The sequence below is a fragment of the Cephus cinctus genome, unplaced genomic scaffold (assembly GCF_000341935.2).
Source record: "Cephus cinctus unplaced genomic scaffold, Ccin1 Ccin1_scaffold0230, whole genome shotgun sequence".
NCBI lineage: Eukaryota > Metazoa > Arthropoda > Insecta > Hymenoptera > Cephidae > Cephus > Cephus cinctus.
The window spans coordinates 177,529-195,532 of NW_014332946.1; the positions used below are offsets into that span (position 1 = coordinate 177,529).

The 18,004-nt window shown below is 40.8% G+C and overlaps 2 protein-coding genes across 13 annotated transcripts; one reads left to right on the forward strand and one right to left on the reverse strand.

Moving 5' to 3' along the window:
• Window positions 1–10: 10 nt before the first annotated feature.
• Window positions 11–6,211, reverse strand: LOC107265696. Of its 11 annotated transcripts, XM_015735414.2 has the most exons (6): window positions 6,045–6,208; window positions 5,814–5,984; window positions 1,609–1,737; window positions 961–1,185; window positions 728–898; window positions 11–455 (listed from the first exon to the last, which is right to left on the reverse strand). In XM_015735414.2, exons 3-6 carry the CDS (start codon window positions 1,716–1,718, stop codon window positions 149–151), a joined length of 813 nt encoding a protein of 270 aa, XP_015590900.1. In that variant the 5' UTR covers window positions 1,719–1,737; window positions 5,814–5,984; window positions 6,045–6,208; the 3' UTR covers window positions 11–148. The 11 variants fall into 11 exon arrangements, with proteins under 11 accessions (XP_015590900.1, XP_024938630.1, XP_024938634.1 ...); XM_025082862.1 differs by having other exon boundaries at window positions 5,814–6,211; XM_025082866.1 differs by lacking the exon at window positions 5,814–5,984.
• LOC107265694 lies at window positions 3,187–17,991 on the forward strand. 2 transcript variants are annotated; one of them, XM_015735410.2, is made up of 2 exons: window positions 3,187–3,356; window positions 15,478–17,991. In XM_015735410.2, exons 1-2 carry the CDS (start codon window positions 3,340–3,342, stop codon window positions 16,520–16,522), a joined length of 1,062 nt encoding a protein of 353 aa, XP_015590896.1. In that variant the 5' UTR covers window positions 3,187–3,339; the 3' UTR covers window positions 16,523–17,991. The 2 variants fall into 2 exon arrangements, with proteins under 2 accessions (XP_015590896.1, XP_015590895.1); XM_015735409.2 differs by lacking the exon at window positions 3,187–3,356 and adding an exon at window positions 6,849–6,895.
• The last annotated feature ends 13 nt before the right edge of the window (window positions 17,992–18,004 follow it).

The window sequence follows — 18,004 nt, forward strand, 5'->3', positions numbered from 1 at the left end:
AAATTTCTTAATTCGTTCTTCTTTCTTTAATGATTGTCATTCCTACTGTGTATTTATGAACGGTACGGTTCTTTTTTCTTAATTGATTGATTACAAAATTTAACGGATACCTAACGGTTGTTTTGAACTTTGTTAATTTTTCACAAAGCTATTGGCATCGCTTGAGATACTCTTCATAGCTGAGATTATTTATACTTAATGTTTTTGAACTTCCTGTTGACGTAATACAGTCTTTTGATTTATCAAATGCTGTACTACTTTCAGAATCTTCAGTTAAGGACTCTTCAGCTGTACTCTCAGAATCGTCTTCGGAATCTTCAGAATCTTCTGGGTGAAGATGTAGATAATTTTCATTTACGTTATTAACCTCAAATTTACTTTCATTATTTGACATTTTCAGAGTAAGATCTTCGTATTTCTTCTTAACGGATCTGTATTGCTCGCTGGATTCAAATCTGAAAACAGGTCATCAAGCTTTTAATAAAATAATATAAGAAAATATATTTTGTGTGATTTGTATCCATAAAAAAAAAACATTTTCAACAAGTTTCACGTCTCGGTCCATTTTGCTGCGAGACACAACCAGATTCATCACCCTGTAGACATTCGGTATGATTTCCCAGTATAGATCATTGGCAACGTATCCAAAGGTTTAGATAGTCGTCATGATGATATATCAGAACTTAAGGATCTCTAGATAGATAGTATATAAGAAAATTGTACTAACGGCATTTTATCAGGTTCCTTGTACCAAAGTGGATAAGTCGTGAGTTTTTCATTAGGGATGCAATTTTCAACCGGTGGAAAATTAACCTCGAAGCACGCCGGTTCTACAGTCTCTTCCAAAAGAGCTGATACCTGTTTCGCATAGTCGTTCGTACCAGCAGAATGTTCTAATCTGCAGGAGAATATCAAAATTTAAATTATTTATAATAATTAAGATTCCATAAAAACAATTACCTGTACAACATCTCCCTGGTGAATTCAGTCCTGCCACTATCGCCCTGCAAAAGTTCATTTGCAGAAGACGATTTGATTTTTGCTTTTCCAAAATTTGGTTGATTATAAAAATTTCCAAAATGTGCCGCAACGTCGGTGGTTACGTGAAAAATTGGTGGGAAATCTTTGGATTCCTTTTTATGGGATTTCATGGGTTTTTTACATTTTTCTGTACGGCGTTTGGATCTGGAGAAGAAAAAAAAATGGTATTTAAAAAAAATTAAGTTTTTACTTTTTTTTTTATACCGTTATCTTGATTCGAGGACAGAACGTGATTGGATTTTTAAATACATTTTTTTTATTGCCTAACGGTTGACACTAACCGAAAATATTATTAGATGCACGACTACCGTTCACTTTTGATTTGCTTACCGAGGTGTGGGCAATGTTAATTTTAATAAATAAACAAAGTGGAGATTGACACACGTGCAACAATTATTGACAGTCTCACTGACAAATATCATCCTAGTATCATAATACGTCATTCGATTCACTCATTGTCCTCGCGTCTCTCAACTTCCTCAAAATTTAAGCAACCCCGCATTTGGAGCAAGATAACAAAATTAATTGCAACATTGCAAAAACCGGAAGTATAGAAATATTATTTACCGCGATAATTTTTTAAACGTAGACGGACTCAGGGACACGTGGACCTCGTCCGATTTGACAGATCTCTTGCTCGAACTGTAATCGGTAAAATTTTGAAATTTCCCCGCCATTCTTCACCAACCGTATGAACTGAAAATAATAAAAACCTAAAAAAATGTTTAACCTCAACAAAAGCCGAAACGATTAAACGACTTTTATTTTCGATCGATCCCACCTTATTTCCGGTAATTCAAAATCGACCAACCTAACCTCAATAACAATTTCCGTTAAAAGTTTCCATCGGATTAAATTCAATAAGATTCAAGAATTTTCTTATTAATCGTTGTTACCTGAATCACGTTACACGGTTATGTAGACCGTGAAGTTAACGGCAATTAATTATTTATAAAATCTTCAGCATATATATATATATATATATATACATGATACAATGAAGAAAAATAAACAATGACGCAAATAATGTATCCATAAACCGCATCCTTCTGCAAAACCATGATTGTCCATGTTTTGTATCACGTCGTGTTAAAACGCCAGAAATTAGCACCGTCAGGCTTTTACTATATGTTACATACGTCCATAGCGAACTCAAAGAGAAATAAACGAAGAGAAAAAAAGACGTTGAGTCTCAGTCTAGAAGGTTCGACATCTAATAAGTCCGGACAAAACCTTCTCTGCCATTCCACCGCTTACTCTGTGCCAACTAGTAAAGTTCATTGCACCAAGGCGCATAAACCGTACGGTGCACGGTACGTGTGTACAGGCCTGCATGATGCCCCATACACAGGGTGCGTTATCTGCCGAGTAGAAATATCGTGAAAGATGAAAATAGAGAAATTGAATGAAAAAGGAAGGAAAAAGATAACACGAGAATCTACCAAGTTGGCAGAGACGAGAAAATTTTATTCGACTGACTGTACTTTGGTTTGAAAAAAAAAAAAATATTAGTCTTCCACTAATAAGCTGTCTGGCAATAGGATACCTATTGAATATACATTGCACGCTTTGTAGATCTTTGCAGTGGAGCAAATAAAATGGCTGACTCCTGTTGGATATGGTTTTTAGTATATCAATTGTTTGATTTTTGAAATAAAAAAAAAATATTGCAAAACGAATTTAATCGTTTGTCGAGCCTTATAAAACAATGGAAATCGAGGAGTCATGTTTTGCGGGTGGAGGGAGAATTTACTTGAAATTAGTTTCTTAATCATCGTACATGGAGAACAAAGGAACTTGTTCGAGAATTTTATCCAATCCTTATACAGTTAAGTGATAATGCCATGGGATGTATTTGCGGGTTTGGTATTATGTGTTTACTGATATCGTATAAGATCAGAATGAGGAGCATATTAATTTTCGATGGAATTTCGCGGGTGGATTTTATAATGGGCTATTTTGGGGATGATACTGATCTTCGGGAACAACGATTACGATCGATACCGATCGGTATTGATTGGACCACGAAAGGTTAATAATGTTCAATCGCCGCGGGGCTAGTAACAATCTCGTTTGAAACGGGACTTCGGGTATGATCGGGTATCTTCGGCGCCCTCTGCGCACTCATAACTTCAGCTCGTGTTGCAGCGGCTCAGTTGCTCGCGCGCGTCACGTCGGAAAGGACGTGTTTTTTTTTGGTACTTGACATATAAATACTTGTTAATTCTTACTGACAATAACGATTTTTCGTAAATATACATTTTTAATTGTGCATCGGAAGAATTTTACGAGGGAGCCATGTACGGAGGTTTGAGGTGAGTTTATTTTTTTATTTACCTCTAAAGTAAAATAATCCGTGAAAATTACTCCTAAACATTTATTGGCAACCGTTCGAAAATTTGAATTTCGAGATAACTGTGATTTATACGTGTATTGGCGGATAAAATAAAAATGTATCAATTATTTATTCACACGGGTCCTGTCGCGAATTCAAATACTGCGGCGCGTTTGGATTACGGGGATTCCCCTATTTATCTGAACAGCCTTCTTTTTCATGCGCTTTGATTTATATGAATTTTTTATTGGTCCTCCTTTCACGATATAAATGAAGCAAATATTGACTGTAACTAGCATATATTTTTATTACGTTACCAGAATGTATCGAGTTCATTGAATCACGTGTAAATATATACACGGAATGTTACCCCATTGAATATCTATAGGCTCCCTATAAAATTTTATTCGTACCCAGATTATCGTGACTTTGCTATGATAAATTACACTTGATTAACTCGATGATTCATTGTATCCTAATCCACGTGCTTTTCTACACGTATCTCAATGTCCGACGTCTTTTCATCTTTCCTGTTCGGCAATTTACTTACGAGGTCGTAAATATTTATTACTGCAGTTTATGGTCTAGCCTACAACCCGCAGTGTTGCACCGGTTGCTCCGAGGTAGTGAATACCGATTCTCTATTTTGTGGCAATAAATTATTTTTTAATTTTACTCAAAGGCAGTACCATTTTTCACATAGAAATTTCATAAATTTTCATTAAGCATTAATCTTTTCATTTTTTCCTGGACAATACCTCCAAAATTACTAATTCACCATCGTGCGCGTCATAAGTAATCTATGAATTGCTACAACCGTCGATCTTTGTCTATTTTTAGAAAAATTTACTAATTAACTATTAAAAGCAATCCGATCGATCGATCTTACGAGAACCGATAAATCGTCACGACTTTTCGTGTACCGAGTAATCAGGTAGCCACTATATATGTATATATTCCTCTACTATAATCCTTGGCGCTGTCGCAATATTTAATTCTCCCATAGCAAAAGCTACAAGAAAATCATCAAACATTACAACACGCGAGCCAACATTGTCTAATTATTCACATTAAATTCGTAATGTAACCTTGCAGAAATTTAAAAATAAAATTAATGCAATCCTTGACAGAGTTTCGTTGATTTACAAAAATGGCCATTTTGAATGTATTAAAAAAAAAAATTAAATACATCCAAGATCGACAGCATTAAAGACAGTCAAGGTGCCAATATGCCTGAAAGGGACGAAATAAAAAATATCTTAAGATTTTTCAAATTATGAAAAATAAATCAAATTGACTGTACGCACTTGTTGAAAAAAAAAATAAATAAGTCCCTTTCATTGTAACGACACTCATTCCTGGTGCAAATATTAGCACTATGCACTTTTCAGTCGGTCGCAACTTAATGCAGTCGTCCGAAGGGTCGCCCACGCATGTAATATATATGTATATATATACAAACTTTGTCTCCCCACATATGACGGGGACAAGACGCATACTATTAACCTCCGCCTTTTACCTTGCGTTTTTTTATGTATATATACATAGTGTATCCACGTACATACATAACAGTCACGTAAGGGTCTCGAAGACTCGTGTGTGGCGTTAGTCACGAACTCCCCGGTCAGGGGGTGAAAGGCTCCTCCCATTGTATGACGTATATCTATGTATTATATATATACCCACATGGCTGCATTAGGGGAAAAAAAAGGTGGCCTGTATTGCGTGCCTTTAACCTGCGTAAGCGTAGGTTCAGCTTGAAGAAGGAAAAGGGAAGGAAATAACACGAGGGAGGGACACGTACGAAATACATATGTGTATATAGATATCCTTGTCAGGCAGTGAAAACTACCCGTACGTTAGGGTCAAGTGCATTTTCTAATACCTATCCAACAAATCTCTGACACAAAGTGCACTAGGGGTTAGGGTATCGATAGTTGATACATAATAAACCTGGTTCACTGGATAGTGTGCTGGAGATATGATCTTTTTATACGTAAGAAAGGATAAACTGCAGCTGCGAGATTTTTGGGGACTGAAACAGTGTCTAACTTTTTTGTTTTCGAGGTTAGGAAGTGGTCATCTAGCGGACGGGTATTTTATTTGTATGCGTACGTGTCGTTGAGCTGAAAACTATGTACTATGCGACGAATGCGAAAGAAAGGAAGTTTTTGAATTCGTGACGAGCATCACGACGAGTCTCCGTGCATTCTCGGGATTCTCTGTGTAAAGGATTGAGGTAAAAAAGACTTTGGCACTCGTGACTCGTTCGGGTAGCGAGACTCGTTGGAAGTTCGAAATGCGGCGTTGGATGCTTGACGATTCTTTTCTTTTGGGGTTACGGCAATTAGTCGTAGGTAAATGACGCTACGTGGGCACGCGTTTAATCGAAAAGATTGAGGACATAAAAAGACAAGAGCAATAATGACTTACTTACCAATTTATAATACATGAAAATATATTTCTTCTTTAAATATAGTTCTTTTGACTTTCGTGATTTGCATCCTTCCGTTAGTACTCGATAAGATGGCGCCACGTGTCAGTTCCGGTGCACAGTCCGCAATGCTCGCGTCTCGTTCGAAATAACGGAACGGCCGGAATTGGAAGTCTGCCGATAGAGCACGCGTTGTCTGGAATTAACCGTGAAATTAACGTCTCGTGAACTTACTCGTCTTTATTCCGTCTATTGTTTCTCTCTTCGATTTCATTGTCTTCAGTCGTGACACCGGCAACGTTCCAGTCCGATGCACCGTTATGCAGAATTGATCGTAGGTTCAAGTGAGAAGTGGAATGGAAATGATGCAAAGAGGATTACATTTGAGAAGTGGCAATACGCTTAAGGTTCGTACACAGTGCATAGGATCAAACGACTATATTAGATCAGTGCCTATATTACGTCGCGTGAGTGCACTACGTGCGTGAGAGCGTGCTCGATAAATTGCTACGAGATCTTTTTTTACTGTTTTATCTACCGAGAGGAGACGCCCGAAGATATATCGATACACTATAATCAATATAATCGAATCGTTACATGCGCGCGCGGCTTAGGCTCTGTTCGTTCGTTTGTAACACTCTTCAGCTTCTTTTTTTGTCAAAGAATCATTTCGTGGGTGTTGTATATTTAAGTGGCTGTGATTTTTTTTTTTAATGTCGGAAATCTAAACTGGACAGTATGAATTGACGTCTGCACGGGTAAATTAGGTTGGACTAACCTAACCTAACTTCGTTAGACTTTGAGGTCATTCGTGTTACTACGTAATGACTACTCTCTGAATTCCTGTCACGACCTCGAGAAAGTGCATTCACCACCAATTTCGCAGCATCCCCTTTGATCGTGGCGTTTTATCGAAATTAATTGAAGCCGTTACGATGCCGGGAGACGTGGCATAAATTGCATATCTTATAATCCGGCCTGAGTTTCAGGAAGATATTCGCACTCGGTATAAATCTCAAATGAAATAATGTTACGCGAAGTCAGTTTATCTTCATGAGTGCGAAGAAAGTCGTAGCAGTCAAGTCGTAAGTTATGAATCCACAATTTCCTGAATCTATAAGTGTGGCTATTTTCTTTCAATATCGAATCGATGACAGTTTTATTCCGGTGTAGAGAAACATGACGTGAACTGTAACACACCGCATATATATACTCTTTACCGAGGAAGTGTCGGACTACCTAATTTTCTTACAATATTTATGCTCATTCTTTCCTGCTAGTCTTTTCTAAACAGAAATTACTCGAATACTCTGCCCTCTTATGAACCAGTATTACTCGCGTGACTCTTCTATCTCGATATTCAAATGTCCCAGTGGTACCGTTAGCAAAAGTTAATATGGCCGCCACTGAGTTCCAAGCTCGCAATGTAAAACGTAAAAATTTCTGCTTTTAACGTTTACTTTGTAATAATTCGTACACATATATTTATAGTACATTAAAAAAAAAAACAATTATTTCTGAATTCCCAATTGCTATCGCAAAATAAATATAAACTTGATCAGCGTAGTACTCGGCTAATGAAGGAACGTCTTCATATACCGCGCATAGAGAGTTATCACAAAGACATATTTCTTGATAGTGTAATGGAAATTCATCCTACAAGTCGAGTAGGCACCAACTAAGAAAGACGAAAGGATAATCTACTAGGTAGGTGCTGCGTCTACGATAAATCGTAGAAGCGACTAGGATATTATAAATGGCCGAACAGTTGGCTAGGTCGATTCCACTATAAATCACGACCTGGTCTACGAACGTACGGCGACCATTGCCGAGCACAGCTGCGTCCGGCTAATTATGCGCTTTGCCCTCGGGACGACTGTAGTTAATTAATCGCAAAAGAAAAGCACGACAGACTCGTTCATTGTAGCAAATGTAGTCGCATTAAAATTGTTTAATCGTAGTGTGAGAAATCGTAATGGCCGACCAACACTTAGCTTTAATGGGAACTAATCGTCTCGCTTGTACCGTGCATTTGTAATGCCACGTTTCTAAGCAGCCGTTACGCCCGATTGCGTAACAAGCACAGTTGCCTGAATTTCATATATAAATATCTCTTTCTCGCCCGAGATCCTGTTGTTTATACTGCGTAAACTGGAAAAGAAAAAAGAAAAGTGAGGATGCGCGTGGCCACGAGTGCTCTTCGCGTTTTACAAAAGGCACGCATGCGCCTTATTAAAACCGAGTTCCCATGTGCACGAAACGTGTAATCAGCGTTTACTGCCGAGGGTAATCACAGGGTCTGGCCTAGCATGGAATTAAGGCTCTGGGAATGAAAGCGCGAGGACCCAAAAGATCATTTTGGCTCCGATAATCAGTCTCGCGTGCATTGGTACATTTGATATCCGCCAGGGGCGCCACTTGGGGGGTCTCCTATGTAACTGTAACCTCAAAATTCAGAATTACGAAGCGGACTATTCTCGGAATGAAATACAATTATAACGATATCACTATGTATTTTTATTAGCTACCAGAACTCAAAATATCAGTGACAAATTTATCGAGTAATTTTGACCAGACTCGAATTGGTGAATTAACTCTACTGCTTTTACTACGGTTAGCTAACCAATGTGTGATGGGTAAGTTTTGTTATCAGCGGTAAATTTATTCTTTCAATATATCGTCTGGCTCAAACTGGCAAATGCAATTCTGCTGCTCGTGGGTGGTTAAGCGGGGAGTTATTTGGACTTTACGAACTGACAGCCGTGGGCTGAGATTAATTCACGTGGGAAATTTTGCGATCTGATTTAGTGTTTAGTTTTATGTTTCGGCTGGACAAAAGAAAATCGCTGTTTTGTTCTGCCAAGTCGCAGAAGTCGAAAACCAGTTAAGGAATGCCGCGAGTAGCTCGGCCTTCGAGCACTGCGAACTGCACGTACACAGGACGATCCACTTTAAACGTCGTAATCAGACTCGACAGCTGTCGTTAAATTTTTTTGGTTTATCATTTTTGGCAAAAATGTTTTACAGCCGCAAAGGCAGAGCAGTGCAGCTTTTCCGAGTCCCAAATTTTACGGATCCCATCGTCGAAGGACTTCTTCTTTTGATGCTGAGAGTTTGGGGCTTCGAGACAAACTTACGGGCACTTGCGCGCGTAATAGAAGGACATACGTAATCAAAAATAAAATTCTGGGTAGATACTAATTTCTCATATTGGTACATTTTATGCGGATGCATTTTTACATTGTTTTATTTATATTCTCAGGACAGTGTGCATCGGTACAATATAAATGGCTGAAAACTCAGTCGAAATTGAATCGAAGTAAAGAGTAGGGAAAAAAAAGAGCGAAAAATGGGAAACCTTGAAACAAATGAAGAGAACGGAAAAAAAAGGTCGAGCGGATGTTTCGGACGCGGCTCACTGCCCCAGGTCCAGGTCCGGTCTACGACTCAAGTAACTTACTTTATTTTTAACGTCCTATCAGGTTTCCAACGACGCGCCCAAAGTCTCACATTGATTTCACTCTGCACGCATCCTCTTGGCTAATTATTCGAGAATTCGTATTCGAGCTGCGGTATTGCAATTAGAGCAACGGGAGAGAAACCGGGCTTATTTTTAGGCCGAGCAAAAAAAACGGGCATACTTTAAGAATATTTTCGACTTTTATTCTTACAGCCCAAGCTGTAAGAATTTTTTCTCTTTTCCGTGAGACAATGCAAAGACTATGCAAAGTCACGTACGATTCGGTTGCTTGTCGATAATCCCTTTTTTGAATTTCAGTCGAAGACAACAAGGAACTTAGAGAAGACCTACAGGACGATTTATAAAATCGAAAAATCCATTTTTCATCTGTATCCGGAATATATTTCTAATTTCACCCAGCCTCTTTGGAAATTTGTAAAATCTTCGTTCGACGTTCTAGAACATTTTCGAGTTGACGTGCCAGCCGTATTTCGTGTTAACTAAATAACTCGGAGACACCTTCAGGCGCTAAGGTGCACAAAGTGTCTTATAAAACCATAAAAATTTGCGAGCCTCCGTGACACGTGCTACCCACGTCCAAAAAATATGACTGATAATGTCAGGTTAGACCCAGAAGGGGGCATGTGGCAGGGGAGAGTAATTTCGTGGGACCTGAACACCGATAATGACTGCAATTACGTGCATTATACATACACATAACCTAGAATTACTATTATGTAGCCACATGTAAATTTGCCATTAGTACCTGATCAGTCTCAATGAGTAATAGCTCTTGCTCGGCCATAGACAACAATCACATTCTTTATATCGCACAGAATGAAAACACGTCGCGAATCCACAGCAGGAAAGTTCGTTATGCCCCAAGCGCATTTAACTGGGGCTGTTAAATCACGTTTAACGTCCACGCACTACTAATGCATATTTGCATAACCTATAAAGCGACGTTACCCGCCGCCACGACTACGCTACCATAACTTTCCACGTTCTGCAGCTTCATTAGTCTCTTCTGGGATTGTACGCGTACTCGTTCCACGTTGGGAAATTGATGGCTTCTTGCTGCACTCGGGTTCCTCCATTCCTTCAAGTTCTTTTTTTCTTCATTCGTCGTTTCTTTTTTTCTCTGCTTCTTTTCCTCACGCTTCCCTCTTTTCTTCAGCCGATGCGTCATTCGGTGCGATGGACCCCAGAGGCTTATAAGGATCTAGACGAGTGGGTCTCGAAACAGGTGCGAGTTGTCGTTCCTCTACTTCTTTCTAGCTATGGCTTTCATATACCCTTTTACGCCATCTTGCTTTCCCTTCCTTTTCTGCCCTCCTGGATACCTTTTGCTCTCTTTGGCTTCGGCGCTTGTTACTTCCGCGTATGCACTCGGCCCTTGGTACATCCTCAAATGGTCACTCGTCATAGCTCTAGTACTAGTCCCAGCTTCGCTGCAGACTCGAGGATCAGAGGTGAGCCTGGAGGTACAAAAAATTGATTTTCATCAACATTAAAGTATATATCAAAGTATTATATGCAGGATCGTTAAACGTAATTGACTTTGTTGACAAAGTTAGTCAGGGAAAAAAATTTTTTGACAGCTGCCAAGAAAAACTCAATTTCAGTAATTAGTAGATCCGCGTGATTAGGATTCTCACCAAGTGAGATCTCAAGCCGCTATTTTTAATTGTCGCACGACAATTTCGTCTGTACCAGACAAAGAACCGTTCGGACTGTCTTTTGAATGCATGAGAAAAAGCCCTCTTCCGGTGGAAATTAAGACGTGAGTTTTAGATAGGACTTTTAAATATCTTTCAAACGGTCCTACGTGTCTGTGTCGAGTGTCGTCTTTTCTTTTTCATTTTTAACCGTCATCAATTAAAATATCCTTTCATTGTCTCTTCCTTCGCTTATCGTCGATCGTCCCTCCCCGTGGTTGAGAACCACTGATCGCCGTTACTCGCACGAGCAAGACACTTCCTTAGCGGGACGCGGACCGAACCTCGGCCAATTATAAAGCTTCCACACCGGGGATACTTGTTTCAGCGATGCTGGGACGTTAAAGAGCCCACGTTTGGTATGGCGGTGCTCAAAGCCATAAGTGCGCCTGTGGTTTTTCCTTCCGCGTTGCTTCAGCACTTTTACCGGGACATCGGAAATCTCTGGTAACGTATCATCTAGTTACATATACGACCAGGCGCGTTCACGTGGATGGCAGCGTCGACTCAAATCAAGATCAGCACTGGTTCAGGCCTGGCACGGGTCTACGACTTCTACGTGACTAAGGACAAAAGAGCAGCGTCGTGTTTTAACTGACTGTACATTATTGTTATATACCTAGGTAATCCCGTAACTTTACTCTTGTCTAAGCCCAGACCACCCCCTCTTAGATACTCCCCCTGAACTTCCCATGCACCGTCGCTTACAGGGGGTCGAATGCCTTTTGAAGCTGTTCGCTCTTTCGAGTCACTCGAAGCCGTAGATTTACTTGGTTTTCCCGGTTCCAGCTTTTGGACGAAGACTTGGGGTGCCTTTCCCTCTTTTTTTCTTTCTTTCTTCATATCCACCCTGTATACACCAGTCCTTAGTAAAGAGGGTAATGTAATTTCCTGGGGAGTACGGGGATACGGATCATCGATGTATTTGGGGTGTGGAGGGGGGGGGAGTGGGCTTTTGGTTGGGGTTGAATTTTTTTTCCTTCATTTATCTTTCCACCATTTTTTATTTTGGACAAATTTAAATTTTACCCTCGAGATGCCATTGGTACACTCTTTGTATACTTTTTGTACTTTGGCCTAAATATAGATCGGTATTGCTCGTGTATACACTGTTTGCACCATGTGTCTTTTTTTCAAACCTGTTTACACGTACGTGTCTCGTGTACGAAGATAGTATCGTCGGAGTCCACTAGGAATCTCTAATCCGCCTGGGCTTGACCGAGGGTCGAGGGCGGAGCCAGCGACACGTGAAAACGCGCCCCACCTTGGAATGCCGTTCGCATTCTCGGAACAGTGTTGCGCCTGGCGTCTGTCGTGGGTGGAGGGATCGGCTACACTGAATACGCCGGTATTATTTATATGCACGGACGTTTTACGCCGCGTTCACAAGCCACGTGTAAGCCGGTGAGTGCACAGGCGGTCAGGATATACCAGGGCCGAGATAGCAACGAGATGGAGCTTTACCTTCTGCGAAATCTCGTCTTGTCTTATTCGCATCACGTACCTTTACGGGACAACTCTCTCGGGCCCGTTGGAAAAAGGACGCGGGAATTGAAGGAGCAGAGAAAAAACAAAGACAGGAAGCCATCGCTAAGGGATAAGTTATAAAACTGTTCTTTTACTCCGTCCTGTCCCGTGTCAGCCATTTTGTCGAAATTCCGTGGGAATTCGAAACCCAGTGCGCCACGTGATTTCAAGAGATTCGAAAATACTTCCTCTAATAATTGTCACGTGACACCTTCGGGTACAGGTTTGATTCCCTAGAATATTATTCAGTCACCGGGTATTTGTTTTTCCAGGAGGATACCTAGGTCTCTGGATATGACGCAATACGTTGCGCAATCCACAGCCAACGCTCCGTCCGTCGCTACTTAAATCGTAAGTCGTTAATGTGCGGTTGGCTTACCCAAGGACCCGGACTCCGTAAAGTTAGACCCTCTATAGGGAATCGATCCTGCCAGTCTCTGTGGGATTTGGTTTCTTCAGTCATTAATCACCATGGCGATTGGCAATGCTCGTCCGGTGCACTGAGTCTACTGACGTTACATTTTACTTTGACCAAGCAATCCGTAGTGTCAAAGGGCGCCACCAGTATTGGCCGCTACAGTGGCGCGTCGATCGCCTTTGATACAAATGTCGGCCATTGATCCTTTTGTATACTTTGCCGACTATATTAATTCACGTGACTTGATCTATTGTAAATCGACGTTGTAACTATTTACTGTGGTTACAAAAAAAACGTCATCCCTTTGTGGAAGCATTGCTAGTGACGTATTAAGTACATATATATACGTTCCAGTATACATTTGCGTACATCGTACACGACAGACTGCTACTATTTATAACCTCGTCTCGCGTGACTCACGTGGTAATGTTTATCGATTACAAGGTCAGAAATGCTCAGGGTACGCTGAACTTTTGGCACACTTATGAGAAACGGCCTACGACGACGATCACGAGGACAAAGTCCACAATGGGCCATGGCCAAGGATTCGCGTTATGCTCGAAGCATATATCTTTTTTGACCTAACTGTACGTCGTTTAATTATTTATTAATACGAGCGATCAGTGTAACGGGCAAGGAGAGCCCAGGATCATTGGAATGACGAAACCAGTTTTTGAAGGGTGGGGGGTCACCGATAGAATTGGCAGTCGGGAACGAAACACGCAGTGGAATTTATGGCAGTTAACGATATTTGAATAATATGTTACTCAACCGTTGCCAGGTACTACGCGAGTCACATGAGATTCTTGGAATTTTACTCCGAGGTACAAAAAGGGACGACTGTTTCTCTTATCTTTTTTCGTTCGCGCTTCTCTTTGAACTCCTGCGCGATTCCCTCGTTTCCTCTTGGAATTTCTAACGCGTGTCGTATAAGTCCTTGCGCATTATCCTTACGCGAATATATACGATCATAAATGTACGTTTTACTTTTATACGCCGACCGCACGTTACTTCTAGGCCCTCGCTCGAACGGCGTAGTAAGTCCTCACGTGGACATGGCTTTATGTACAGTCCTGTCACTGGCACGAACCTACAGTACGTACTCTACGCAGTGGTAGCGTACGTAAGGTGAACAAACTCTGGCTACGGCGTAAGTCCCGATGAAGTCTTGAGGTTGGTAGCGCAGTGCGACTGGACGGACGGGGCTGATGCATGCGTTTGTAAAAATTTGTGGAAAGGCTTGCACTTCTATGCGCCACGTGGAATTCCAAGAATACTCAAGGAACAATCGAGTCTTGTCCCGGGGACAACAAAAAATCACGTGAGACGTCCATGTCCTGAGGACTTTTTTTTTGTTCATTGAATCCACTTCCGGTAGGGATACCAACCACTGAAATTCACGTGAATCCTAGTCGAGCAGGAATTGCGAACCAGCAGGCATAGGTGGATGCGTGTGTGGGTCTGATCTGTGGTGAACTACGGTATTAACCTCAAAATTACAAACTTTAACCTTAACCTTGCTTAGAAGCAAATTTAATGTGTTTTCTCTTGATTGGAAATATTTTTTAACTTGTTTACTTGAGAGTAGTCGTTAAGATCCTTCTGGTCTGTTATTATTATAATTTTTATTTCTTTTTATCAGTAAAATTAATATTTATCTATTATATCGCTTCTTTCGAATCCTTAAGCCTTATCTTCATTGCGTGTCTTCTCATAACAATTTATCCTCTTCCGCGTTCTTCGAGGCTGCCAACTGCGCGCTTTCGTTAGACACGTTTTTTCGGCATATGTACGTATCTTCTGTCGAGGATCTTCTCCGTATCTTTTCTTCGGTTCTCCCTTACGTTCCATAACCCGTGATCTTGGTCTCTCCTGTGTGAACTTTGTTATAGGTAATACCATCTCTCTCTTTCTCGTTGACCAAGAGGAAGGTATAATTTCGCGAGCCACGAAGCCGTCTAGTATATTAATTGAAGAAGCGTCGCGTGATAAGTTACCGACGGTGAAGGAAGGGAAAAAAATGATCCATAGAAAAAAAATTTTGAATTTTCCTTTGCCTATCCTCGCATTGCCTCTGTTTCATGTGTATTCTGATTTCCTACATTCTACAATTTTTGTGTACCCCTTAACTAAAAGACTTGATTTTACACAGACCTACGTAACTCCAAAATCTTGCAGGTCTCACGGTTACCATGAATTTTGTATATCCCAGTCTTAATATCGTATAAGAATTTTTTGACCAAATTTTTTTTTCTCCAACCTGACAGTTCTGATCGATCGTCCCTGTCAACGACCTTGCCCACTCACTCTCGTCTTTTCAGCTAGTTTCACACTTGGTTTCATATAATGACAACAGGTAACAGCCGATTAGCCGTGACTCGAACCATGAAAGTATATAAAATAGTAAATTTAAATATACGTCTATAAATAATAATCAGGATAATTCTCGACGTATAATCGTTATGGTAGCACTTAATAATTTGAGATTCAAAGATAAAAAGCAGTATCGTCATTATTAAGAAGAAATTAATTATTTGGTTTCAGACTGTCTTCACTGGGTCACGTGCTGATAGCCACTACCGCCATCTTCTTCGTGATCGTCACAAGCACCGACGAATCCTCAGCGTACGAGACTGTTCACACAAGCAACGCGGCGATACTAAATCGTCTTGGGCTGACACCCCTGCGGTTTTCTGATGGTCATCACAAGAAAAGACTGGCCGGACCCGAGCCGCCATTGAACGACCAACAAGCACGTATTCATCAGCAGTACAGCCGTCGTCACGGGCATCGGGACAGTCACGTCTATATCGTGAAGCTTCCGCCAAGTCAGCCCTACTACGCTCTTACGAAACCGCACAAGTCAACCAAGGATGACAAGGTCCATGCCGGCACCATGGTCCAAGTGACAAAGAGCGTCTCAGGCCCATCGGTCGGTTTTCACGGTAACGGCAAGCCGGCGCGAATTTATCATTGGAATTTGCCCTTGGTCAAGAAGATCGCCGATAAGAAGCGCCTGCTGTCGCAGGAACGTCTGAATCAGCTGAAGAAGAGGATCCAGCTGGAGAACGAGTCACGTAATTCGATTAACGATAAGGGACAGGACGCCGGTTGGAAGACCACGGGAAAGACTGAACTTCCGGTTCGTCCGAAGTATCATGAAAATGATCTGAGCTATTTGGACGCTGTTAATCCAGCCGAGAAGCACGGTAGGAACAACGACAAGAGACTGAGCTATCTGAGCGACGATAACGCCAGGAAGAGGGACGACGCCATCTTGAGGAATTCTACGAAAATGTTCAGAGTCGAGGACTCGATGGTCTACAGGCTTGGCTCTCATGAGAACGAACGACTCGGCTGGAACCTGTCGAACGAACTTCATGGATCGCGTAACACGGCTGGACTTAATGTTCCTCAGAAGGTGAAGAAGCACCGGAAGAAGGCGGCCACGTCGTATTACGCACCGATAACCTCCAAAAGTGGCGCCACCGGTATACGCAAGAATTTTTCGGGAAACGGAAAGCCCAAGGCCTTCTACGTTATGGAGAAAAGTCGCAAGCCTGTCTATTATCATCCGCTGTTACCTTAATGTGCAGGAGGAAGCGTTGTCGGACACTTACTGAAGAAGCAAGGAAGCGGAGCTGGATCGACGAGAGGATAACGGCCCGATAGGAATCGGAGGCGGGAAATTCAAAATGACATCCAAAATAATCCTAGGGGGGGATAATAAACGTATTTTATTAATATATCTCGACGTCGTTCGTTGATCACGAGCTGTTTTATTAGGTTAGGTTCGATCGACAGATCGAACGTAAGATTTAAGCGTAATTTACAAGGGGATTCCCCGGACGAGGGGGAAGAGAAAAAATATGACTGTCGGAATGAATGGAAATATTTCTATGTTGCGTGAATGTTTAAAATAATATTCGTACTTGTCTTTCTTTCAAAAATTTTTCTTAACTTTTCTACACTCCGATACTTTCGTATATTACTTCTTAGTCTCGCTATTTTAATGACAATATCGACAATTACTGTATGATATATTATATACGTATTTTTTTTGTACACCCGCCCTTCGTCGGATGGGCCGGGTTAGTTGGCTAAGGGTCCTCGTAACTATATAATTTTTGGGACTATATTCGCGCTATCGATTGGCAACTGTACACGTGGTATCGCGATTGGCTCGAAAAATCGTGTGTTCTTTAATCGTACGATTACGATTAACGAATCGTTGCAAGTTGAGAACCCCTGCTCGATTATAAGGACACACATTTTTTTTACTGTCTACGCCGCCTCAGCGCGAGGTTATATTTTATAGGAAGACTTGGACAATACTTTTCCATGAAATGTACATGCCTTTTTCCTACGACGTATTTTCTACGTATGGAATCCTTTTGCTATGGATATATGAAAAAGATAAACCTATATATGTATATATATACACATAAAATTAAAAAATTTGTTTTATTCGTAAAACACTAAATTCGTAATGATTAAGAGAGCCTTCGACGTCGTTCGGAGCATCTCTTTTTTCCAGCATCCTTTTGGGGATGAGCACCCACGGTAAATCCGTTGGCGTATTTAAGATAAGCATCGAGAAAAACATAAGACCGGCAGAAGGCCCGCATGTTTCGGTAATTGTCAGCGAGGAGGTACGAAATCGTTAGAAAGAAGAAAAAAAATTTAAGATAATTTCATTGTGCCTCTCGACAATGATGGATCCATTACCGATTATCAACGGGTCGATAAAAAGGGACTTAATCAAATTTTTCACTATTCTCATTGGTCTTTTTGTGAATGCTTCAACGCAAGAGCTCGTTATCTTTTAGCGTACAGAAAGGGTGATTGTTATTCCAGATGTTATTTTTTTTTTGAAGATTTTGATAAAAAAAAAATTATCAGCTACTACAGTCACGGTCATTTTTGTAACTTCTTAATATACCAAGAAGATGAGATGCTGTATTGACCATGTTAAAAAAGGAGACCGTGGATGATAATAATTGAAAAAAAAAAAAAAAGAAAAGAGGAAACGTTACCTCGAGATCATCTAGACTTAGCTGCAGCTCGTTAA

Bases quoted from the DNA above. Each gene is read 5' to 3' on its own strand.
- LOC107265696 (XM_025082859.1), bottom strand. From the start codon at position 1,484: ATGACGTATTATGATACTAGGATGATATTTGTCAGTGAGACTGTCAAT. The intron at 899-960 runs GTAATTGTTTTT...ATTCTCCTGCAG, and splicing joins ACCAGGGAGATGTTGTACAG to ATTAGAACATTCTGCTGGTA. The intron at 456-727 runs GTTAGTACAATT...ACCTGTTTTCAG, and splicing joins AAGGAACCTGATAAAATGCC to ATTTGAATCCAGCGAGCAAT.
- LOC107265694 (XM_015735409.2), top strand. From the start codon at position 6,864: ATGAGTGCGAAGAAAGTCGTAGCAGTCAAGTC. The intron at 6,896-15,477 runs GTAAGTTATGAA...ATTTGGTTTCAG, and splicing joins AAAGTCGTAGCAGTCAAGTC to ACTGTCTTCACTGGGTCACG.